This window comes from Mixophyes fleayi, chromosome 4 (genome assembly GCF_038048845.1).
Source record: "Mixophyes fleayi isolate aMixFle1 chromosome 4, aMixFle1.hap1, whole genome shotgun sequence".
In the NCBI taxonomy this organism is placed as follows: domain Eukaryota; kingdom Metazoa; phylum Chordata; class Amphibia; order Anura; family Limnodynastidae; genus Mixophyes; species Mixophyes fleayi.
The window spans coordinates 256,299,835-256,325,543 of NC_134405.1; the positions used below are offsets into that span (position 1 = coordinate 256,299,835).

Below are 25,709 nucleotides of genomic sequence, written 5' to 3' on the forward strand. Positions count from 1 at the left end.
TATGGATATAATTTATTGAATTGCATCTGACATTAACTGTATATGAAGTGCTAGCATTTGTTGCTATTGGCTTAGGTGTAACACTATGACCTTCTACGTCTGGTTAAAGATGTCTTCTGGAAATTGCATTGTATACATGAACGCATTACATGTATGTGTAGATCTCACTTGTTCATGCAAAAAAAAAATCTATCCTCCTTTTCGGATGTTAGATAAAATTTTATAATGTCTGTATTGGTCTTGTCATTATGTCGTGTTTAGGGTGTCGGACCTCAAGAATACACTCTTATCAAAATGAAGGTCCTTGATCCTTTTCCTGCAAAGTTGAGGTAAGTCTTAAAAAAAAAAAAAAAAAAGTGTTTTTTTTTTAATTATTATTTTTGCCAAAGTAGAATTCTACTTAAAAAGTAAAATAAAAATTAGGCTGTGACAATATATCTGTCAAATTAAGCAATAGATATTTGGTGGCAAATAAGTTTTTGAATGGAAATTAAATGTGTCCACACAGCAGTATCTGTCATGCACTAATAGCTAATTATGTTCTCAGTTGGCATGTCTCATAAGAACTTTTCTTTCAGTATTGTTGCATAATATCATAGCTGCCCAAAACTAGAATATTTGTTGACATTAACAAAGTACACAAAGAAGAGAATTAATGTAGGAAAGTCTGTACAGTTTTGAAAATTGTGACCAACAGAGTTAAGAGCTAAACTTATTGTCTAATCACTGCATTGTAATGTGAAGTGCTTTGTTGCTTCTAGAAAAAATATTGTGTTTTCTATTCTGTTAGCTCATGTAAGCAATAGCACGGTAAATTAATGTACTGGAATGATTTGTGGTCTAAACTACATACATTCATAGGTCTTGCTGCTTCAACCGAGCAGCCAGATTTTGTTCCAATTTGGCCAAAACAAATTGGGCCGAACACCCAGGTCACATGGGGCACAATTGGTGCAGTTGGATGATGACTATACAAAAGATGAAATAGCAGTCATTATTTGACCATATTCCCTTTCATCCATGGAGTGCACTGTATATGCTAGGGTATTGGGTATAGAGTGCATTGACAGGATCTTGGGCACTTTTAATATGAACTTCAAAACTCAAAGTCCTTCCTACATTCCGGAAGCCTTCCGGGAACTTTAGTTTTTGTAAAGTGGCCGCATATGGTACGACCACCTACCTACTACCAGGGTGGCGTTTCCTCCAGGGGGTACTAGACCAGGTAGTGACTGGGTTCCTGGTGCCATTGGACACTGGGAAAAGCACCAGACCTTACACATGAGGTACAACAGTGAGGTAAGTGACTCCCTTTTCTCCTGGAGCTGGCATTTATCTGTGGTCAGCCACCAGCACTAGAGGAGTAGATGCAGTGTTTCTTGTGTTATATGGGGTAGCCCGCAGTAGGAAGCGGAGGCTGTCCTTATGGGTGGCTGTTGTCCTTATGGATGGCAGCCATCCTTTTGGTGCAAGGTACTGGTGAGTTGCTTGCTTAAACAGCACCTCCTATTTGGTGAATTTCCCTAACTAGTCTAAGTACAAAAGGAAGAGAGACAGCAGCCGGAAGCCTCTTCTCCTCTCCTTCTACCCTATCCAGCTGCAGTGAGGTTTGGGTGTTTTGTCTGGGTTTTTCTGTGTCTCCTCTTGTCTGTTTTGCAGTTTCACATCCACCTTTTGATTTATGCACAGTATCTGTTTTCTCTATATTCCCTCGCCTCTGTCATGTTTGGAAAGGGGAGTACGTCCAGGGCTAATCCTGGAGCCTCAGCTAAGGTGTTTGCTTCAAGAGCCGTACTAAATTTCCTTGAGTCCAATCTAAGCTGGATGCCTTATGTACAGCTTTTTGACGCCCCTCACAAGTTGTCACAAGTTTTAAGGCACTGAGCAGAGATCCTCCCACAAGAGCCAAGCCTTTGAACGGCTATTTTCAGGACCCTCCCATGCAGCATTCGACAGCTTAGTCTGAGCAAGGTTAGTGGAGGGTCTAGTGCAGGCTGCCTCTTCCATGGAAAGGATATGATGGATTCGGCCACCTCCTTCAGACTCTGAAAGCACTAGCTTCCGGAAGCCCTTTGCTCATGGGATGGATCAGACTCTGAACTGTCCTTCCAGGAGGACAGTTCAGTGTATGTATGTGTATATATATATATATATATATGTATATATGTATGTGTGTGTGTGTCACAAACACGCTCTAATCTGCCGTGACTTTGGCCTGTTCGCTGTATGAGGTTACACACGATTCCAGCCCGCAGTCTCTTTACCTATCACAGGTTATTTACCTACTGAATCGCCCCCAAACAGCACTCACACACTTCAGGTTTGCCACCACCTATTGAATACGGGCAATAGGACCCCAATATACTGTCCCACACAAGGCTTCTAGCTGCTCACAGACTATTAAGACCCACACCAGCAAGCAAAGGGTTAACTCTTCACACCTCCAGACTGTTACACAAATGTAAATACAAGCACGCACAGCTTTTTAATTAAATGAATCAACAAATCACACACTGGCATTCAAAGGGTTAACTTGGTCGAGCTATATTCTTCTTAACAGGCTAATGGATTCATTAGAGTATCGAGGACGCCACATATTAAATTATTGATTTAATATACAAAAGTACAGGGCATTCAGATATAAAGAAAAACAATGAATAAGCAATAGAACTACATACACAAGCAAAGCAGTTTAAAATAAAAGGGGTTACATTCAGAGTAGCACTTCATGTAAGTGCTACTCTGAATGTAACCCCTTTTATTTTAAACTGCTTTGCTTGTGTATGTAGTTCTATTGCTTATTCATTGTTTTTCTTTTCTGGCCAAGGGAAATTGGCTTGGAAGATGGACTGCTTATCAATGTGAATTGATTTCCCAAAAAGTCTAACAACGTGTCCTTTCACAACACAGGTTTTTAACCAAAATGAAATGGGACGGCATTCACAGGGGCAGTGTGAATGTTAATGTGGGGGGTGAAAATGTCCCCCGGGTGTCCCCTAGGGATTGTTCAAAATGATTCCTAAAGTTTTGAACTTTGGGAGCTTCTCTCCGTTATATCCCAGAGACATAACCCCCCCCCCCCCCTCTTCAATAAACCGCACATTTAAATACATGATGGAATTATGACAATGTGACATACCTTTTCCAAAGATATGTGATTATAGCTGTTCCCAAATACCGCCAGTACCTGTCATTCACAACCCTGGTGTGATTTCTGCTCCTTGGTATGGAGTGGCACCCAGATTTCCTAAAATATGAACTATGAAAACATTTTTCCTTTTTGAAGCCCATATTTTTCTTTCATCCGGTCTGGGGGGACACTGCTTACCATGGGTTGTGGAGGGAGCATGGGGAGTTGGCACCTAACTAGTTAACTTTTAGTACTGCCGACAGACCCCTCCCCTCTACAATCACCCTGCCCCCTCTTGTTCAGTTTTTTTTAGGTGCTAAGTATTAGTACTTAGTGTAATTTTATTCTTTTATTTCATTCTTTCAGTTTTTAATCCTTTTTTTTATTTTTTATTACAGGTGTCAGTGCTGGAGTGTGTTCTACTATAGAGAACACACTCACAGCAGTAGCAGCGCAGGCACTCCCCTGTCAGTTGGGAGCCAGCGGCTCTCACTGACAGGGACAGGAGGAACGGGTGTCTGAATTGGGAGTGACAAGCGGTCTCACGGACCGCTGTCACTCCTGGAGCCTCCCCGATAACCGGCGCTGCCACTGCAGGCATAGAGCGCCGGTTATCGGATGTTTCATATGGCGGTGGCCATCTTGGATTTCGGAAGGGGCCACAGAGTCGCTGTAGACAAAAAGGGGGCTATACCTTGATACCCCTCATGCATAGGAGGGGGGATCGGGTATCTTCCGCTGCGGAGACCTCCCATGGAGGTCTCCACTACTCTGCCACAGAATACTTTTTATTTTTCTATTTGGCCACAGAGTCGCAGCAGAAGCAGCATTACTGAAGGGGGGGTAGTTAACACATAGAGCTCCCCCTCCTTCCAAAGAGAGAGAGGGTTTATCCCAGTCTTCTGGAGCCAAGGAGAAGCCCGGGAAGAGAGAACAGATCTGAGAGAGCAGGCACCAGGATACTGCTGTTGGACTTCTCCCCTGTTTGGCCTATGGGCTGAGTATCTGATTTATTTAAACACATTTTCTGTATTGCTGTGTACAAGTGGGCTAGTAGTTTCTATTATAGTTCTCCTACCTGCTTAAGTATTATTTTGTGTTTTTAATAGATTACAAATACAACTTTTATATTTAGATTAGTTGATTCTTGTAGTTTACTCTTTTCTCTCCACACATTTATATCTCTCTCTCTACTCAGAATTTTTTTTTCAATTTAAGTCTGTGTGTTTGGTGTGCCTTCCTTTATTAAGAAATGTCAGATAAGGGAAAGGGCCCTATGGCAAAATATTTCACATGTTCAAAATGTCATGTAAAATGACCTTGTGGGCAGAAGGACCCGTCTGCGCTCTGCTCTGTTTGTGAAGTGGGGGTCCCCCCTGCGCAAACCCAACAGGTTTCAGCCCCTCCATCGGAGGAACCGGCCTGGGTGGCCTCCCTGACACAGTCGGTTTCCTCTTCAGCACAGATGGTTTTTCAATCCAATCAATTGTGGTCTAATGTGGCAACTTCGGTGGCTAATAATCCTAGTACACCGTTGGGCCTCCCTGCTTCCTCTGGTTCTAGCGGTACGTCTATACCAGGACCTTCCTCATTACAGACGGACCAAGCCACTGTCCCTACAGAGCCGCCATGGTCCGCAGCATTTATAAAGGGTTTGGATAAACTGAACCAGTTGCTTGAATCCCCAAATATTCCGCCTGCTAGAAGAAAGCGGCCCAGATCTGATAATACCCTTATGGTCCTTTCAGATTCTGAGGAGTTTTCAGAGGAAGAGGGAGAAGTTAATTCTGATCCTGACCAGGTTCTTCCTTTGGGACAGGAAGAAAGCTCTAAAAGCCAGTTTATTAATGATTTGGTTTTAGCAGTGAGACAAGCGTTGGACCTCCCAGAACCGGAGGATCCTACTCCTAGAGACAGAAACCTTTTTAAGAAGGCCAAAAGAAAGGCTATCCGTTTTCCCCCTTCCGTAGGACTTAAGGATTTTGCAGAAGGAGCCTGGAAACAGCCTGATAAGAGGTTCACTGTTCCCAAAAGGTTCTCTTCCCTGTACCCATTGCAGGAAGAGGATGAGGTTCGCTGGGAGAGTGGATATTCCAATAGCCCGATTGGCCAAACACACTTTACTCCCAGCCCCAGGTTCTGCATCTCTGCAGGATCTCAATGACCGCAGAGTGGAATCCCAGCTGAAATCTATATTTGCGGCTGCGGGTTCTTCCTTTAGGCCCACATTTGCTTCAGCTTGGGTTGCTAGAGCCATGGAAGCATGGGCAGACCAGCTGGCAGAGGCATTACAGGACTCTGATTTACTTCCCCTGGCTTTGCATTTGAAGGAGGCATCGGGGTACCTTTATGAGGCGGTCCAGAACACAGCGGCTGTATCCTCTTCTATTCAGGCTCCCTCTATCTCAGCTAGAAGAACGTTATGGCTGAAATCCTGGGAAGGAGATGTGGAATCAAAAAAGTCAGTGGAAACCATTCCTTTTTCAGCAGCAGGTTTGTTCTTCCCGGAATTGGATACCCTGATCTCTCGGGCAACCGGAAGTAAAAGCACTTCCTTGCCGGTATTCCCTAGCAGGAGCCGGAAACCTTGGGTCAGCTCTTTTCGTCAGCCCTTTCGGGGAACCTCCTTACCTAGAGGACAGTCCTTTAGAGGCAGACAGCCCAATTCTGGAGGCTCCTCTGCCAGGGGGAGATCCTCGTTTGCAGCTAGGCGCCAGGCCTCCAAGACTCAGGAGAAGCCTGCGTCCTGACGACCACTCTGTTCCGGAGGGGGCGCCAGTGGGGGGACGTCTGTCTTTGTTTCAGGAACAGTGGGCAGCGTCCTCCCAAGATCCCTGGATTCGAGGTATCATATCAGAGGGGTACAGGATAGACTTGCTGGGACCAGCCCCACATCGTTTCTTCCTAACTCCGCTACCCCGAGATCCATCAAGAAGACAGGCGATACAGGATTGTGTCGCCTCTCTTCTTTCTCAAAGAGTTATCTGCAGGGTCCCAGATTACCAGAAAGGTCAGGGGTTTTATTCAAACCTGTTTCTGGTCAAGAAGCCGGACGGCTCCTTTCGTCCCATCTTAAACTTAAAGGGCCTCAATGTACACTTAAGGGTGGACAAATTTCGGATGGAATCCCTAAGGTCGGTGATAAACGGCTTAGAGAAGGGTCAGTTTATGGCGTCCATAGACATAAAAGACTAATACCTCCACATTCCCATATGGATCCACCATCAGTCTCTCCTAAGATTCTCGGTGGGATCCTTCTACTATCAGTTTCGGGCCCTCCCCTTCGGCCTCTCAACAGCTCAGAGGGTTTTCACAAAGATCATGTCAGTTATGCCAGCATGTCTTCACCTTCAAGGAATTCAGGTCGTGCCTTATTTGGTCGACCTGCTCATCAAATCCTCCACAGAAATTTGCTTACGTCATCACTTATCCCTCACCTTGGCGGTTCTCGAGGGCCATGGATGGCTAATAGATTTAAAGAAATCCCAGATGGTTCCGTGTCAGCGCATGGTTTTCCTGGGACTCATCATGGACACCAGCAAACAGAGAGTGTTTCTCCCAGTAGAGAAGATCAGCTCTATTCAGACTGTAACTACTCAGGTTTTGTCTTCTCCCAGCCCCTCAATGCACTTGTGCATGCGGCTGCTGGGAAAGATGGTGGCCTCATTCGAGACCATCCCCTTCGGTCGAGCCCATTCTCGATGTTTTCGGTGGGATCTATTAACGAAATGGTCAGGATCCCACCTACGTTTGGATCTCCAGAGGATCTCTCTATCTCCAGAGAAGAGAAAATCGCTTCAGTGGTGGCTGATTCAGAATCACATGACAGTGGGCAGATCTTTCGCTCCATGGCCATGGATCATAGCCATGACGGACGCCAGCCTGAAAGGTTGGGGGGCGGTAATCCTGCACCTCCGGCTCCAGCGACTTTGGTCGGTTCAGGAATCAACCCTATCAATAAACGTGCTGGAGTTGAAGGCTAATCTCTTGGCGCTCCGGGGGGCCCAATCCCTCCTCCAGGGCCACCCAGTCAGAATTCAGTCTGACAATGCCACGGCCGTGGCATATGTCAACAGGCAAGGAGGAACCAGGAGTGCAGCGGCAATGAATATTGCACCTCAAATTTTAATTAAAATTTAAAGCAGCAATGTAGGGACCACGCAGGTTAACTGCTTAAACGGTTAACCTGCCTGGTCCCGACGTTGCCACTTTAAATTTTAATTCTTTCAGGTCGCACTGACTTCAGACAGTGCTGCCGGAGAGCTGCCCAGTCGGAAGGAGTCGTTTTGAAGAGAAGTCTGTCAATATTCATGTAGTTTTTTCATTACATCATTATTTTTTTGCAGGTCTTCTCGCTGTTGGATTTTCCATCATCGTCCAGCCGTACCCAACCCCATTCAATAGTCTATTTGGCTATTGTAATGAAATTTACACCAAATGTCAGCAGCAACCCTTGCATTCCACACATGCAAAAAAAAAGCAAACCATAGATTTCCATAAATTAAGTTTTGTGTAATAATGTGAAATGACACATGGAAAAAGTATTGAACACCTGAAGAAAGGGAGGTACAAAAAAAGCATGGAAAGCCAAGACACCAGCTGAAATCTGTCAGTAATTAGAAAGCAATCCTGCCAGCTGGTTCAGCCACAACTGATGGCCTATAAAAAGGTGTCTCATTACAAAGGTGTCACACAAGAAACATCTCATGATGGGTAAAAGCAAAGACCTTCGCTACCTTATTCTTGCAAAATATACTGATGGCATTGGTTACAAAGGGACCTCTAAACTGCTGAATGTTCCAGTGAGCACTGTTGGGGCCAATTTGGAAGTGGAAAGAACATCATTTCAACAATAACCAGCCATGACCAGGTGCCAAGGACACACTCCATTGGTTTCAGAGAATGACTGGGCCAATCTAGCAGCTTTATTTTCAATCACCTGACTTGAATTCAATTGAAAATCTATGGAAAGAACTAAAGATCAGAGTTCAAGCCCACGGAACCTTCAATATTTGAAGACTCTTTGCATTGAAGAGTGGGGCAAAATCGCACCTGAGCAATGCATGCGTCTAGTTTCTCCATACAGGAGGCGTCTTAATGCTGTCATTACCAACAAAGACTTTTGTACAAAGTATTAAATACATTTCTGGAAGCTTGTTCAATACTTTTTCCCCTGTGTCATTTCACATTATTACACAAAACTTAATTTATGGAAATCTATGGTTTGATTTTTTTTGCATGTGTACATTGCAAGGGTTGTTGCTGACACTTGGTGTCAATTTCATTACAATAGCCACATTAATTATATATATATTTACTGAGAAACATGTTGATGTGTTCAATACTTATTTCACCGCTGTATGTGTGTGTGTGTATATATATAGGTTTATATATACAGCGGCCATTTAAAAAAAAAACAAAAAAAAAAACCATCTAAATTTCTCTGCAGGCTTCCAGGTAAAGAGGTTTAGGAGTATGAGTTTTTGTAGGTAATTTTTAAGGTGCCCAAGCTCCTGCAACTACATTCTGTACCCTGTTGTATCCAGTGACACCTATTGGACTCAGAGAAAAGGATTTAACTTAAGCACCTTTCCAGTTTATCTGACCATTGTCGATTAGATATTTACCAGGATTGGGAAACGTGCGTGTGTATAGATAGGTACCTCTTTATATATATAATTTTTTTATTTGTTTTTTCCCCAGTGGTCTGAAAGGGAGGAATGTTTTTCTAGTAGCTGCCACTCTTCGCCCAGAGACCATGTTTGGACAGACAAACTGCTGGCTCCGACCTGACATGCCTTACATTGCATTTGAGACCACCAATGGTGATATATTTGTCTGCACTCAAAGAGCAGCCAGGAACATGTCATACCAAGGTTTCACCAAAGACAATGGCGTTGTTCCAGTTGTTAAGGAACTGATGGGAGAGGTTAGCATTATACTATATATAGTAATAAGTTTAATTGAACAAAAAAAAAATAATCAACAAGGGTTACACCTCATAGTTTTGCAATCAAAGAATGCAGTGACAATTGCAATTGGCCACGTTACTGTAAAAAGTAATGCAGCCGGCACACTATTACCGATATTACGGTAATAGTGCGCATAATCACCGTTAATGCGGTAATTTCAACACTGACTTTTTCCTTATGGCTCCCTGAGCTGCGAGTAGAAATTTGTGTTAAAATGACCATGTTAATGGTAATGCACTTAGCGCGGCACTATTCTGGGGGAATTGAATTCCCCATAAGAATATTGAGATGAATTGTATTTCTGATTCCCTCCTCATCTTCCTTCGCATTACAGTTGGAGTCCTTTTTCCAGGACTAACGCGCAGCTGTCAAATTAATTTTAGTTACCAACCTGTCCACATTCAAAACTCCAGGTTGTTCCACTGGGACTAAACACTTGGCTAAGGAGCGCACTTCATCTTATATATGGGAAAATTGTAGTTTGTGCTTTGATGCATTTATTTTTCATGATTCTTTGATTTTTATTCCATCATAATAATAATGTTGACCATCTGTGTCTAAATCCGTATTAAATGGCTGTCTGTATATAAATGGCAGCTCAGATTTCATTGAAGCCTGCACTTCTGTTTATAAATGACATGAAAAGATGTGGTGCCCATTCTCCTACTAGCGATGTGGTCTAGAGTTCCAGCAATCTATTTTTTTATTTTTTTTTTCTGTGGCCAGCCGATTTATATAAGGGATAATGCACTCACTACTGATAATGACCTATGTGTAAGGCTGCAAGAAATTCATATAAAAAGCACAAGGCTGTAAGCCAAGTGTTTTTTTATACAGGTCAGATGAGTTCAAATTGGCTCTTTAATATTCATGATACGAGTAAGCAGTGCATTATTCTTTCTATTACACAAAATTTGCGGTTTATATTATTTACAAAAGTTTTCACATATATTAACAGAACGTGTGTATTCTGTGCTTTGAATTCAATATGAATGTTATGTCCCGCATGTTGGTTTTCTCCCATTATTGTTGCCAAAGATGCCCACCCTAGCCTGGGGGTGAGCCATGTCAGGGCATGGGGGAGTTTATCCAGCTCTCTTTTGTATCTCCATATTAATATATCATATAATTGATAATTGTGTTCTAATGCTCACTGGCACACCACAAGTGAACTATTGCTGCAAAGAGCTCAGGGTTCCCCAGATTCTTGAAAAATAGAATAACAAAAAGTCCCCATAGGGCCCGTCAAGCCCCCCCCCCTCTTGAATAATAACACCCAATATCCGTGACACTGATAAATTTTGGATAATTGACACAATTATACAAAAATGTATGAATGTCACACAATATGCTTGTGGTGACAAACCTACAGAAAAGGTACTTTCACCTTAATTTTTGTGGCTTTGGGAAGAATGTTTTCACCATTTTCCCTGCATAAAGCCCATAAATGAAAAATATATCAATACCAATATGCAACGTACAGAACACTCTATACAGTATGTCATTTTAGACATATTGTGGCTGATTTAGAGTTTGGAGCAAATCCAGCTGCTGGTGGCAAAATTTGCATACTGCATTGCAAGGGGAAAACTTAATAATGCACAACCTGATTCAGAGTTGCAGGGAAAACTCAATCTTCTCCAACTCTAAAATGAAGTGTAACATTTATAGCTGGCCAATATATGTGTGTTAAACATAACCAATATGCTAAATTACATTTATACTGGTTGTAAAACCTGCACTATAGGCAGCATTAATCACCTAATAAACCTGTGGAACTTATCTTTGTAATGGAGAAACAGTTGTGAAAATTGTTTGCGCCACTATTACAGTTGTTTTAATTCTTACCATTTTAGGACCTTTTAGGTGCTGCTTTGTCTGCCCCACTGACTTCCTACAAAGTGATCTATGCCCTTCCCATGTTCACCATTAAAGAAGATAAAGGTAGATTACTCAGGTTTCATTTTATCAGGTCCAATGTTCTTTCTTTTAATGTGTTGTTCAATTCAAGCTGCTGTTGTTTAAAATTATTATTGCTTTGTTTCCCAGGCACAGGGGTGGTAACCAGCGTCCCTTCTGATGCTCCAGATGATATAGCAGCCTTAAGAGACTTGAGGAAAAAACAAGTTAGTTTATTTTGTATTTCTGAAGAGAATACATCTCTGATTATTCAGTAACTATTATGCAATAAATAATATTATTTTCTCTTTCATCCGGTCTGGGGGACACTGCTTACCATGGGTTGTGGAGGGGAGCTTGGGAGTTGGCACCTAACTAGTTAAACTTAAGTACTGCTGACAGACCCCTCCCCTCTACAATCCCCCTGCCTCTTCCTGTTCAATCCAGTTTTTTTTAGGTGCCCTTGGAGTTGGGCACTGTTTTTTAGTGCTTAGTTTAAATTTAAAGTTTTATTTTATTCTTTGAACTTTTTTTCACAGATGGCAGCGCTGGAGTGTGTTCTACTATAGAGAACACACTCACAGCAGAGCAGCGCAGGCATTCCCCTGTCAGATGAGAGCCAGCGGCTCTCACTGACAGGGACAGAAGAAACGAGTGCCTGAATTGGGAGTGACAAGCGGTCTCACGGACCGCTGTCACTCCTGGAGCCTCCCCGATAACCGGCGCTGCCACTGCAGGCATAGAGCGCCGGTTATCGGACATTTCACACAGCGGCGGCCATCTTGGATTTCGGCACAGGAGTGCTGCGGTGGGCTGGAAAAGAAGGGGGCTATACCTGGATCCCCCATCATGCATAGGAGGGGGCATCAGGTATTATCTGCTGCGGAGACCTCCCCTGGAGGTCTCCACTACTCTGCCTTTAAATGCCTCTTATTTTTTATATGGAAATCGCTAACAGAGGAAGAATTACTGAAGGGGGGGAGCTAGGAAATAGAGTTCCCCCTCCTTCCAGAGAGAGAGAGATGGTCTAACCCGGTCTTCTGGCGCCAAGGAGAAGCCCGGGAAGAGAGAACTGATCTGAGGGAGCAGGCACCAGGATACTGCTGTTGGACTTCTCCCTTGTTGGGCCTATGGGCTAAGTATCAGATTTATTTAAACACATATTCTGTATTGATGTATACAAGTGAGCTAGTAGGAGTTATATTATAGTTCTCCTACTTGCTTAGGTATTATTTTGTGTTTAAAATTTTACAAGTACAACTTTTATATCTAGATTAGTTGATTACTTATAGTTTACACTTTTCTCTCCACACATTTATATCTCTCTCTCTGCTCAGCTAAATTTATCAATTTAAGTCTGTGTATTTGGTGTGCCTTCCTTTATTAAAAATGTCAGATAAGGGAAAGGGCCCTATTGCAAAATATTTTACATGTTTTAAATGTAATGTAAAATTACCTTGTGGGCAGAAGGACCCGTTGGCGCTCTGCTCTATCTGCGAGGCAGGGGTCCCCCCTGCGCAAACCCAGCATGTTTCAGCCCCACTGACGGAGGAACCGGCCTGAGTGATCTCACTGACACGGTCGGTTTCCTCTTTAGCACAGATGGTTTTTCAATCTAATCAATTGCTATCTACTGTGGCTACTTCGGTGGCTAATAATTCTAGTACTCAGTTGGGCCTCCCTGTTACCACAGGTTCTATTGGAACGTCTATACCAGGACCTTCCTCTTCTCATACAGACCTAGCCCTGTTCCCAGAGAAGCGACATGGTCTACAGCATTTATAAAGGGTTTGGATAAACTAAACCAGTTACTTTAATCCCCAAACATTCCGCCTGCTAAAAGAAGGAGGCCTAAGTCTGATAATACCCTTATGGTCTTTTCAGACTCTGAGGAGTTTTTCAGAGGAAGAGGGGGAAATTATTTCTGATCCTGACCAGGTTCAACCTTTGGGACAGGAAGAAAGCTCTAAAAGCCAATTTATTAATGATTTGGTTTTAGCAGTGAAACAAGCGTTGGACCTCCCAGAACTGGAGGATACTACTCCTAGAGACAGAAGTCTCTTTAAGAAGGCCAAAAGAAAGGCTATCCGTTTTCCCCCTTCCGTAGGACTTTAGGATTTTGTAGAAGGAGCCTGGAAACAGCCTGATAAGAGGTTCTCTGTTCCCAAAAGGTTCTCTTCCCTGTACTCATTGCAGGAGGAAGATGTCGTTCGCTGGAAGAGTATTCCAAAAGTGGATATTCCAATAACCCGATTGGCCAAGCACACTTTACTCCCAGCTCCAGGTTCTGCATCTCTGCAGGATGTCAATGACCGCAGAGTGGAATCCCAGCTGAAATCTATATTTACGGCTGCGGGTTTTTCCTTTAGGCCCACATTTGCTTCGGCTTGGGTGGCTGGAGCCATGGAAGCATGGGCAGACCAGCTGGCAGAGGCCTTGCAGGCCTCTGACTTACTTCCCCTGGCTTTGCATTTGAAGGAGGGATCGGGGTACCTTTATGAGGCGGCCCAGAATACAGCGGCTGTATCCTCTTCTATTCAGGCTGCATCTATTTCAGCAAGAAGAACGTTATGGCTGAAATCCTGGGAAGGAGATGCGGAATCAAAAAAAGTCAGTGGAAACCATTCCTCTTTCTGCAGCAGGTTTGTTCGGTCTGGAATTGGATACCCTGATCTCCCAGGCAACGGGGGGCAAAAGTACTTCCTTGCCGGTATTCCCTAGCAGGAGCCGAAACCCGCGGGTCAGCTCCTTACGTCAGCCTTTTCGGGGGACCTCCTTACTAGAGGACAGTCCTTTAGAGGCAGACAGCCCAATTCTCGAGGCCAGGGGAAGATCCTCGTTTGCAGCTAGACGCCAGGCCTCCAAGACCCAGGAGAAGCCTGCATCCTGATGACCACCCTGTACCACAGGGGGCGCCAGTGGGGGATGTCTGTCTCTGTTTTGGGATCAGTGGGCAGCGTCTTCCCAAGATCCTTGGATCCGGAGAATTATTTCAGAAGGGTACAGGATAGACCTGTTGGGCCCGGCTCCACACCGTTACTTCCAGACCCCGCTACCCCGGGATCCATTAAGAAGACAGGCTATACAGGATTGTGTCGCCTCTCTTCTTCTTCAGAAGGTTATCTACAGAGTTCCAGATTGCCAGAAAGGTCGGGGTTTCTATTCCAACCTGTTCCTAGTCAGGAAGCCGGACGGCTCCTTTCGTCCCATCCTAAACTTAAAGGGCCTCAATGTTCACTTAAGGGTCAACAGATTTCGGATGGAATCTCTAAGGTCAGTAATAAACGGCCTAGAGAAGGATCAGTATATGGCGTCTATAGATATAAAGGACGCATACCTCCACGTTCCCATTTGGATCCACCATCAGTCCCTTCTCAGATTCTCGGTGGGACCATTCCACTACCAGTTTCGGGCCCTCCCCTTCGGCCTCTCAACAGCGCCAAGGGTCTTCACGAAGATTATGTCAATAATGGCAGCATGTCTTCACCTGCAGGGAGTTCAGGTCGTTCCTTATTTGGACGACATACTCATCAAGGCTTCATCAGAGAATTGCCTACGTCATCACTTATCCCTCACCCGGGTGGTTCTCGAGGGCCACGGTTTGCTGATAAATTCAAAGAAATCCCAGATGGTTCCGTGTCAGCGCATGGTTTTCCTGGGACTCATCATGGACACCAGCAAACAGAGAGTGTTTCTCCCAGTAGAGAAGATCAGCTCTATTCAGACTGTAACTACTCAGGTTTTGTCTTCCCCAAGCCCCTCAATGCATTTATGCATGAGGCTTCTGGGAAAGATGGTGGCCTCCTTCGAGACCATCCCCTTCGGTCGAGCCCATTCTCGATGTTTCCAGTGGGATCTATTGTCAAAGTGGTCAGGATCACACCTACACCTGGAACTTCAGAAGATCTCCCTATCTCCGAGGGCGAGAGAATCTCTTCAGTGGTGGCTGTTTTGAGGAACACCTAAAAGTGGGGAGATCCTTCGCTCCATGGTCGTGGATCATAGCCATGACGGACGCCAGCCTGAAAGGTTGGGGGGCGGTAATCCTGCACCTCCGACTCCAAGGACGTTGGTCGGTTCAGGAATCAGCCCTATCAATAAATCTATTTGAATTGAAGGCCATTCTCTTGGCCCTCAGGGGAGCTCAGTCCCTTCTTCTGGGCCACCCGGTCAGAATTCAGTCCGACAATGCCAAGGCCGTTGCATATGTCAACAGGCAAGCAGGAACCAGGAGTGCAGCTGCCATGTATATTGCAGCTCAGATATTTGTTTGGGCAGAGCAATATGTTCCGGCAATATCAGCAGTCTTCATTCCAGGAATATAAACCTGGGAGGCGGACTATCTAAGTCGAATCCAGGTGACGCCGGGGGAGTGGTCACTCCACCCGGAGGTCTTTCAGTCCCTGGTTCAGAAGTGGGGTCTTCTGGACATAGATCTCACTGCCTCCAGGCACAACAGGAAAGTTCCAAGGTTTTGCGCTAGGGCAAGAGATCCCCTAGCGCTGGCAGTAGATGTCATGACTATGTCATGGGAGTTCAGGATGGGATACCTGTTTCCTCCAATTCCCATGCTTCCTCGCGTCCTCAAACGAGTAAGGCAGGGCGGTCTGCCAGTAATACTAGTAGCTCCCTCTTGGCCGCGCCGAGTGTGGTACACAGACATATTGTCTATGGCGAAAGGACCAGGGGTCCACCTTCCGTATCGAGACCTTCTTCTGCAGAGTCCATTCCAGCACCAGAATTTACCTCAGCTCAGTTTAACGGCATGGCTGTTGAAGCCAGCCTCTGGAGGTCTAGAGGTTTTTCTTCCAGTGTAGTTAACACTATGATGTTAACTAGGAAACCTGTTTCATCTCGCATCTATCACAGGATTTGGAAGGCCTACATTAGGTGGTGCGAAAACAGGACATGTAATTCGTCCGCTTTTCGTATTCCTCACTTGTTAACCTTTCTTCAGGAGGGCCTGGAAGCAGGTCTCAGATTAGGTTCCCTAAGGGTACAGGTATCGGCACTTTCAGTATTTTTTCATATGAAATTAGCTGTTTTGCCAGATATTAGAACTTTTCTTCAGGGAGTCTTGCACATACAGCCTCCTTATGTACCTCCTACAGCTCCATGGGATCTCAACATGGTACTGGATATGCTCAAGGGGCCTCCATTTGAGCCTTTGAGCGAGACAGATTTTAAGTGGTTGACCTGGAAGGTCCTCTTTCTTTTGGCTATCGCATCAGCTCGTAGGGTTTCTGAATTAGGAGCCTTGTCCTGTCGAGAACCTTATTTGGTTTTTCACGAGGACAGAGCGGTGTTAAGGACCCTTCCTTCTTTTGTCCCTAAAAGTAGTGTCGGCTTTCCATCTTAACCAGGAAATTGTAGTTCCGTTTTTTTTCATCTTCTTCTCATTCAGATAAACAATCTATGGATAAGTTAGATGTTGTTAGGGCTCTCCGCATTTATGTCTAATGAACTTCCCAGATTAGACGCACTGACTCTCTGTTTGTCCTTTATAACGCTAATAAGAGAGGCTGGCCAGCCTCAAAACAATCCATCGCAAGATGGATTACGTCTACCATCAGACAAGCATATATAAAGGCTAGCCGTCCTGTGCCGGAGAGACTTACAGCCCATTCCACCAGATCGGTAGGGCAGCAAGGAATGGAGTTTCTGCAGACCAGCTTTGCAGGGCAGCCACCTGGTCCTCTGTCCACACCTTTACAAAATTTTATCAGTTTAATGTTTTTGCATCAGCTGATGCAGATTTCGCTCGTAATGCTTTACGAGAGGGATTTTCAGAGTAGTCCCACCCTTAGGGGGCTGCTTTAGAACGTCCCCATGGTAAGCAGTGTCCCCCAGACCGGATAAAAGAGAGAAGAGGATTTATGTACTTACGTTAAATCCGTTTCTCTGATTCCGTCTGGGAGACACTGCGATCCCTCCCTTCTGTTTCTCTTCTGTGTGCTCTTGTTTGACTGCCCTTTTTATCCTTGGGCTTTTTAAAACTAACTGGATTGAACAGGAAGAGGCAGGGGGATTGTAGAGGGGAGGGGTCTGTCAGCAGTACTAAAGTTTAACTAGTTAGGTGCCAACTCCCAAGCTCCCTTCCACAACCCATGGTAAGCAGTGTCCCCCAGACGGAATCAGAGAAACGGATTTAACGTAAGTACATAAATCCTCTTATTATTATCATTTATTTGTTAGGCGCCACAAGGTTTCTGCAGCGCCTTACATAGTACAAAAAGTAGACCATACAGGGTAAAACATTACAGAACAATAAACAAGAGGTACCAATACTTCAGAAACTCCGGGCAGACATATGGAGTGAGGGCGGAGCAGAAGAGTAGGTATGGAGACAGGAGGGGAGAGGGGCCCTGCTCATGCGAGCTTACATCCTAAGGGAGGGTGGACAAAACAGGCACGGAGGGAGGCAGTGATGCAAGGGAGAAGAAGAGACCAGGGGAGAGGGGGGAGAACAAGCAGAGTGGATGAGGGGTTAGGTGGATGGTTGGTAGGCTTTCAGGAACGGGTGAGTTTTGAGTTGGAAGGAGCACAGATTGGGAGCGAGACGGATGGAGCGAGGGAGGTCATTCCAGTGCAGGGGGGCAGCTCGGGAGAAGTCTTTGACTCTCGAGTGAGAAGAGGTAATTAGAGTGGAGGAGAGGCGACGGTCATTAGCCAAGCGCAGGGAGCGGGCAGGAGTATGAATGGTAAGGAGGTTAGAGATGTAGGGGGCAGTAGACTGGGAGAGAGCTTTGTAAGTGGTAGTGAGAAGTTTAAAGAGTATTCTGTAGGGGATAGGGAGCCAGTGTAAGGCCTGGTAGAGAGGGGAGGCAGAGGAGGAGCGGCGTGAGAGAAAGATGAGTCTAGCAGCCGCATTAAGCACAGATCGGAGGGGGGCGAGATGAGAGAGGGGGAGGCCAGAGAGGAGAAGGTTGCAGTAGTCAAGGCGGGAGCTAAGTGTATGGATGATGGTTTTGGTGGCGTCTTGTGAGAGGAAGGGTCGGATGCTGGCGATGTTACGCAGTTGGAAGCGACAGGCTTGTGCAAGGGATTGGACGTGGGGGGCAAAAGAGAGAGAGGAGTCAAGGATGACACCCAGGCAACGGAGTTGGGTGACAGAGGAGATGGTTGTGTTGTTAACGATAGAGAGGTTGTGGTGGGAGGGGAGTCTGGAGGGAGGAAAGACAATGAGTTCAGTCTTAGAGATGTTAATTTTGAGAAAGCGTGAGGACATCCAGGAGGAGATGGCAGAGAGACAGTCAGATACACGAGACAGGAGGGAGGAAGAGAGATCTGGAGAGGAGATGTAGAGTTGAATGTCGTCAGCATAAAGGTAATACTGAAGACCAAAGGAGGAGATGAGTGCACCAAGGGAGGAAGTGTAGAGCGAAAAGAGAAGGGGGCCGAGGACGGAGCCCTGGGGGACACCTACTTGAAGGGGGGAGGGTGCAGAGGAAGAGCCGGATGTGGAGACAGAGAAGGTGCGATTGGCGAGGTAAGAGCAGAACCAGGCGTGGACGGAACCAGAGAGGCCGAGAGAGAGAAGAGTTTGCAGAAGGAGGGGGGTGGTCCACGGTGTCAAAGGCCGCAGAGGGGTCAAGGAGGATAAGTAAAGAGAAGTGACACCTGGATTTGGCTGATAGGAGGTCATTGGTGACTTTGGCCAGGGCAGTTTCAGTGGAGTGGAGGGGGCGGTAACCAGATTGGAGAGGGTCAAGGAGGGAATTGTCCGAGAGGTATCTGGTAAGACGACAGCAGACTAACCGCTCTAGTAGTTTGGAGGCGTAGGGGAGAAGAGAGATGGGGCGATAATTGGCGACGGAGGTGGGGTCGAGGTTAGGTTTTTTTAGAATAGGAGAGATAAGAGCGTGTTTGAATGAGGAGGGTACTACGCTAGAGGAGAGTGATAGGTTAAAGAGGTGTGCCAGGTAGGAGCAGGCAGTGGGAGAGAGAGCGCGAAGGAGGTTAGAGGGGATGGGATCAAGAGGACAAGTGGAGGGAGGAGAGGAAAGAATATACCGACAATTATAGTTTTTGTGTAACTTTTGAACATATGGTTTGTAGTATTCTAATTATTTCCCATAATGCATATTGTTTCTTTGCTTACAACAACGTTTGAGTGGCTACAGATCACACTATGCTTTGTGCTTCTCATTATTACCTTAGGTCAGAGTTGTACATGACAATACTTATGTGGCATTATGCCGATTGGTGTACTCCATGTGAAAAATGTACTAATCATCTAATTAATTTGTTCATTTCACAAACGCAAAAATAATTTGAAGGTTTTTTTCTTTACTCAATACATTTTTGTTTTGTTTTTAGGAGAAATGTAAGCAGTAGTACCATATGTTCAATACTATTTTTTTTTTCCCTCTGCAGGCACTTAGAGCCAAATATGGGATAAAAGATGAAATGGTTTTGCCTTTTGAGCCTGTGAGTATATATATTTATATATATTGAATTGTTTATAAATTATATTCACTTCTGTATAATATATGTACACAAACATGATATTCATATTATGAGTTTGACAAGATATGGTTTGACCTTTTTTCCCACACCTTTTCTTTATTATAGGAGTGTATTGAAATGGCCACATAAACGTTTAAGATAATGGCATGTCACTGAGATGTCAGTAATTAAAGAGTGTAGAGCTTTATAAAGTTTGTTGGTCATTATCGCAGTTAATGTGAAGTTAGGACCTGGGCAAGGTGGACCTCTTTCTAATACTTTTTAAAATTTTGTTTTTGAGTTTCTGTAGTAATAATAATAATAATAGTAAAAAAATTAATATAAAAAGGCATGCCATTAATATCATTGTGTAGGAAGTAAGCGCATTTGTCTTTCCTGTCTTTCGGGGACACTGCTGCAATTTAGGGTATAGTAGATGGATCTGAAGTAAAGGCGATTTAACACTCAAACATTTTGAGTGGCTATCTCCTTTCCCTACTATGCTCCTCCCATCTGGAGCCATAATCGGACTCGGCAGACTTTGTAAAGTGCCTTCTGGAGCAGGGTGTTTTTTGTTTTTTTGTCTCTAACCTTTTTTGTTTTATTTTTTTGCTATTTTTTTGTTGTTACTTTAGTTTTTTTACTTTTATCACTGAGTAGGGACGCCTCCTCAGGGGTCAAATGCCTGTCAGACGCTTTCTTCTTGGGTCCCAGATAGAGAGCTAAGCTTAACGGCTACTCTCTCTCTCTGCAGCCTGCGAGCTCCTTTCACTGTCTCGGTGATAGCTAAGGAGCAGTGTATGTTATTTGCAGCCGCCACGCCTATCCCACAGAGCTCCAGTGGCTGTCGGGCATCCCCTAGCAACGAGTGGATGCCCTTCGGAGAATTCCTTCATGAGTCACACTCGTTGCTAGAGGATGCCTGCGGAACTCCTCCATGGAGAGTACCACTCCGGCAGCCATGCAGGTGCTGCAGTACTCCACAGACCCGTCTTCCAATGGAGTGTGCAGGGGGAAGCAATGAGTCTACACAGATTTCCATGAGGGAGAGTCTGATGTCGGCGGGGACAAGTTAACAATGGGTCTTCTAAAACTTGGGGAGGGGGACATTTCCTGGCATTTAGCCAGACCAGGCAACAGAATTCTTGCAAGGGCATTGTCCTTCTCAGTTTGGTGATTCTCTTCAGTGGGGACAGCCATTTTCAGCCGCAGCATCGCTGCAGTAGTTCCCTGCTCTGGGTACTCCTCATCTGGTGTCATTGTTTTAGACTGTACCTAGTTGGCTACTTAATATATATTATTCATGTAGTCCTTCTTGCTGTGCTCTTTAGCTTTAGTGTATTTTATGTGCTCTGTACCCTGTCTTTTTCACCAATATCTGGGTTAACAGACTTTTGTATAGTGTTTAATTAATACCTTATTATACTTTTTTTATAGATTTATAATAGGTGAGGTCTTATTTTCTTACACAAATACACACCAGGATATAATGTATTATACCTCACAATTTCTGAAAAAGCGCTTTCGAAAACCAAAGGCTTGGAAAGACTGTGCAACACTATACTTGTGCCAAATGTAATCCGGTTGCTTTGTGTGCAAGATGTGAGGCGGAATTCCATGATAAGATGTTGCTTGCACCTGCATCGGCGGCCATGGAGCAACCACATTGAGCAAAGTCATTAACGTCATCCATAGACTAACTTTGCTCAGGTAATGTCTCGGAGCTTAGGTGACCCTTCTTACTTTACCCGCACCACACATTGTGCCTTCAGACTTCTCCACAATCACTAGTGGGGCTTCACCCTCCAGTGGAAAGTCGACTTCCTCCAGAAGCAGTTCCCATAGATGCTGGGTCTCTGGCAGATGCGGGGCTTCCAAGTCCTCAAACAAGCCTTTCACATGATGACTGTTGTGATTCCAGGATCAGTAGAGCGCTTTGACTTCAGATACCTGTGTTCAAGGGATTGTGACTCTGGGCTATGTTATAGACCTCGTAAGCAGATGCTTCACCACAGTTCTGCTCTCATGTATACTGAAGAGGCTGGTTGTCCAGGGGGCTTTCTGGAAGTTTCTTATCTCAGGTGTAATATCTAATTCTCAGGACCCGTCTTTGGCGTTTGGACCAGATAGAGCTTGTTGTAAAACCACCAAACCTTTCCAGTCAGCTCATTTTCACCCAATCTGAAATCTCAAAACTCTCAACTAGCAGGTTCGAGTTCTGGGGTTTGGGATGTCATTGTGATTCGTGAAAGTGAGCATGGAGCAGTGGGTGTTGCTGGCATTTTTAGGCCTGAAGAAATTTTGGGCCTAAGGATGTGCATCTCCATATGGGAAGGTCATCTGTGTCTCATTTGCTGTGCAGTCCGGTAGTTCTAGGATTTAGCTTTTGGTCTTGCCTCCACCCGAGAGACTTCACCAAAATTATGGCTGTCATGGCTGGTATTCTGTGAACTCAGGGCATCACTTTTGTGCCTTATTTGGATGATCCGTTAGAATTGCCTTCTGAATGTGTCCTCGTCTAGCACATTCAACTGACTAGTCAGCTTCTGGAATCTCATGGTTTGATTCTGAATCTATCCAAGTCGTACTTGATTCCTGCTCAATGGATGCGGTTCCTGGGCCTAGACTACGACACGGTGTGTCCAGAAGGCCTTCCACACGGAGGACAAAAGGTTCTTTCGCTTCAATACAAGACCAGGTCCCTTCTGGACAAAAAGAAAGTCTCCTTTCTCATGTGCACGAAACTGCTCTGAACCATAGTGTCTGTGGTGACTCTCTTCAACACCCATGCCGTTAAAGCCAGCCAAGGTAGTTCATGATGATAAAATGACCCATGTCTGAGAAGGTCTGCCCTGAGTGGGAAGGCCCACCCTGGTCCCTCCGCCATTTGCAGAATGTTGGCGAACCAAACCCGTCTGGGCCAGTTTGGTGCCACGAGGATCATGAGAAGACCTCCCATCTTTACGCATCTGAGCAGGCAATGAATCATCTGAATCAGTGGGAAGAGGAACCCCAAGCGAAACTCCCATCTCATGGTCATGACGTCTATTGCAACTGCCAATGGATCCCTGGTTCTTGCGCAAAACCTGGATACCTGGCTATTGTGCCGAGATGCCATTAGATCCGGAAGGCCCCATCTCTGGACCAGCTCCTGAAAGACCTGAGGATATAGGGACCATTATTCTGGGAGAATTGCATGCCTGCTGAGATAATCTGCCTCCCAGTTATGCATTCCGGGAATGAATACTGCCGAGATCACTGGGATGAAGGCCTTTACCCTGGACAAGATCTAAGTCGCCACTAGCATGGGCCTACGCTTTCTGTTCCTCGATGTATGCCATGGCCGTGGCATTGTTCGATTGTAAACGGACCATGAGCCCCCTGAAGAGCTAGATACAAGGCCTTCGGTTCTAGGACATTGGTCTAGCAGGGAGGCATCACTTCCTATCAAAGTCCTTGCAGGCGAAGATTTAACACCATCGCCTCCCAGCCGTGTAGACTGGCATCCGTTGTTACCAGGTTATATGACCACGGAACTAAGGGCCTGAACCATCGTTAAATGGCTCTGAATCAGCCACCAATGACGGGAAGTAAGATTATCTGTGGATAGATTGATTCATTGGGTGTTGAGATTGACCTGAGAACCCGACTATTGCCTTTAAAAGGTCCCACTGGAAGGTGCAAAATGAAACAGTCTGTAAGGGAGTGTTTCAAAGATCGATACCATGAGCTCCAGGCGCTTCATGCCTAAGAGCATAGAAGGCCGGGAAAGAGTGAGAATTCTTCTTACCGAAGTCTGCAGAGAGCAAGCCATTAGCTCCGGAAGGAAAACCTTCTGAAGTCTGGTGTCTTTGGCAGGGAATCAATTGGGACTTTTGATTTCTTATCCACCCATGTTGCTCCAAAATCTGGATTGTGAGGGTCAGGTGTCGACCCTGAAGTTGACTCGGCGACGCCTTGATAAGCAGATCGTCTGAGTAAGGGACAATGTTCACTCCCAGACCTCGCAGTGTGTGGTGATTACTGCCGCTATCTTTGTGAATACTCTTGCAGTGGTGGAAAGACCGAAAGTAAACGCCCTGAATTAGTATTGGGAGCTTCCCACCATAAAACAAAGGAGAGACTGGTGCCCCTCCCAAATGGGGATATGGAGATATGTGTCCTGGATATTTATGGATGCCAGAAACTTTAGAGGTTCCAACACGTTGATCACTGAGCGGACCAATTCCATAAGGAATTTATCCACCCAAAGATAGGGATTGATTCACGATTGGCCAAAAGGAACCGTCTGTTTTGGGAACTAAGAAAATATTTGAGTAGAACCCCCAGGCTTTCTGTGTCACAGGGACTTTGTAGGTAGCTCCTGCAGAAAGAGGAGAAGTGACCAAGAACTGATGAGGAGCAGGTCCTATCAGATCTATGATGTAGCCTCGACCTAATCCCCAAGACACAGCTGACTCTTGAGGACGCTGCCTGCTGCTCTTTGAACAACTGTAGGTGACCCCTACCAGTGCAGCCACGAGGAAAGGGGGTTCCCGTCATGCTGTCGGTTTTTCTGGTGGTTTGGTTGCCGAACATCTCATGGAATGAACCTCTGCCCTTTTATGGTGTGACTCTGTGTAGTAAGGGATCTGGCTTTTGGTAGCAGACTGGCATTTGGCTGCCAAATTCACCCGAAAGGGCTGGCGAAAGGATTTAACCTTGGTGTTCGTGGTCTTTGACCAGAAGAAAGGTGCTCTTGCCTCCCTTTGCCTGGCTTATCATGTTATCCAGATCTGGACCGAAAAGAAGCAATCTAGAGTGGGGAAGCGCCTCTAGGGACTTCTTAGATACCACATCCGCATTCCAGGAACAAATCCAGATGGTCCTCCCAAGTTCCAATCACAGCTGTGGACAGAGAGGATGACATGGATGCAGCATTTTGAGCAGGTCCATAAAGGTAACCAGACGCTTCCTTCAAATGTAATTGTTATAAGGTCCCCAGCTAAATGTAACTCGGTCTTTCATTTCTGACCGTAAACTGTAAATTAATTGCTGTTCTGCTTTTTCTGATATCTGTTTGTAGAATATACTTGGGTTTTTTATACCCCTCTCTTGTTCCTCTCTCCAGATACCCATCATTGAAATCCCTGGCTATGGAAACCTCTCTGCTCCCTTGGTCTGTGATGAACTGAAAATACAAAGTCAGAATGACAAAGAAAAGCTGATAGAAGCGAAGGAAAAAGTTTACCTGAAAGGATTTTATGAGGGAGTATGTATACTTTAATTTATATTTTTATCCCTCTACATAGGGGTACCTCAGTCACCAGGCTTGAATGACTATATGGTATTTGGTTTCATTTTGTTTTTTTCCAGGTTATGTTAGTTCCAGGATATGAAGGCCAGAAGGTGCAAGATGTCAAAAAACCTATCCAGAAGATGATGGTTGATAATGTAAGTTTATTTTTGAAAGATCATCTTGTTTTCTTCCCAGGTTGCTGTGAGTTGTACATTTTGTTCTTTAAAATGCCATCCAAGACTGCAGTGAGACACTTCATGAGGATGTGTTTGCTTCATTCAGGACTCATTCACACCTGCACTTTTCATGTATTAAAGAACTGTCATATTAAAGCAATAATTCAATGTTCATACCAACAGAACCAAGAAAATGAAGGATATATAAAAAGTTTTATTTGCAAAAATAGATGCATTCACCGTAATGTATGTGGGGGGGCAGACAGACAAGGGACAGGTGTGAGTGAGAGAAAGAGGGAGGGTGCAAATTAGGTGCAAATTAAGGTGCCAAAAAACAAAAACCACAGTTTGCAATAGGAAACCACTCCAGGATAACTCAGCTTGGTGCCATATCAGTGTAAAAGTTGTTACTGTGGTATGAGCGAGGATAATGCTCAAATGGGTGTAAACTCCGTTCCGATTACTGGCCGATAAATATATTTTAACAACTATGTATATTTTTTTTAGAAATCTTGTTAAAGTCAGTGTTCAAATTTTGAGTATTTAAGTTGATACACATTGGAATCATTAAATACAATTATATGAAGAGAAATGGGGTTATATAAATGGATATTATATATTTATAGAAGATAAAATGAACCCAGCTGCAGGGTGATTGTATGAATTTTATATTTGTATATAACTTTCTGTAGAAGACTGCATTAGCATAGGGGCAGTATCCTAGCAAGCAAATATACTAAAAACAAGTTTCTTCTAACTAGATTTAAGTTCACTTTTTTATTTTTGAAGGGTTACAGTTATAAAAT

General features: G+C 44.7%; 1 protein-coding gene across 1 annotated transcript in view; it reads left to right on the top strand.

Moving 5' to 3' along the window:
• LARS1 (leucyl-tRNA synthetase 1) overlaps positions 1–25,709 on the top strand; it is an 88,217-nt gene that overhangs the window by 18,206 nt on the left and 44,302 nt on the right. Inside the window, exons 9-15 of the mRNA XM_075209675.1 lie at positions 262–329; positions 8,834–9,059; positions 10,959–11,046; positions 11,152–11,228; positions 19,378–19,431; positions 24,560–24,700; positions 24,805–24,882. Coding sequence (XP_075065776.1) covers positions 262–329; positions 8,834–9,059; positions 10,959–11,046; positions 11,152–11,228; positions 19,378–19,431; positions 24,560–24,700; positions 24,805–24,882 — 732 coding nt within the window. The remainder of the gene's footprint in view (positions 1–261; positions 330–8,833; positions 9,060–10,958; positions 11,047–11,151; positions 11,229–19,377; positions 19,432–24,559; positions 24,701–24,804; positions 24,883–25,709) is intronic.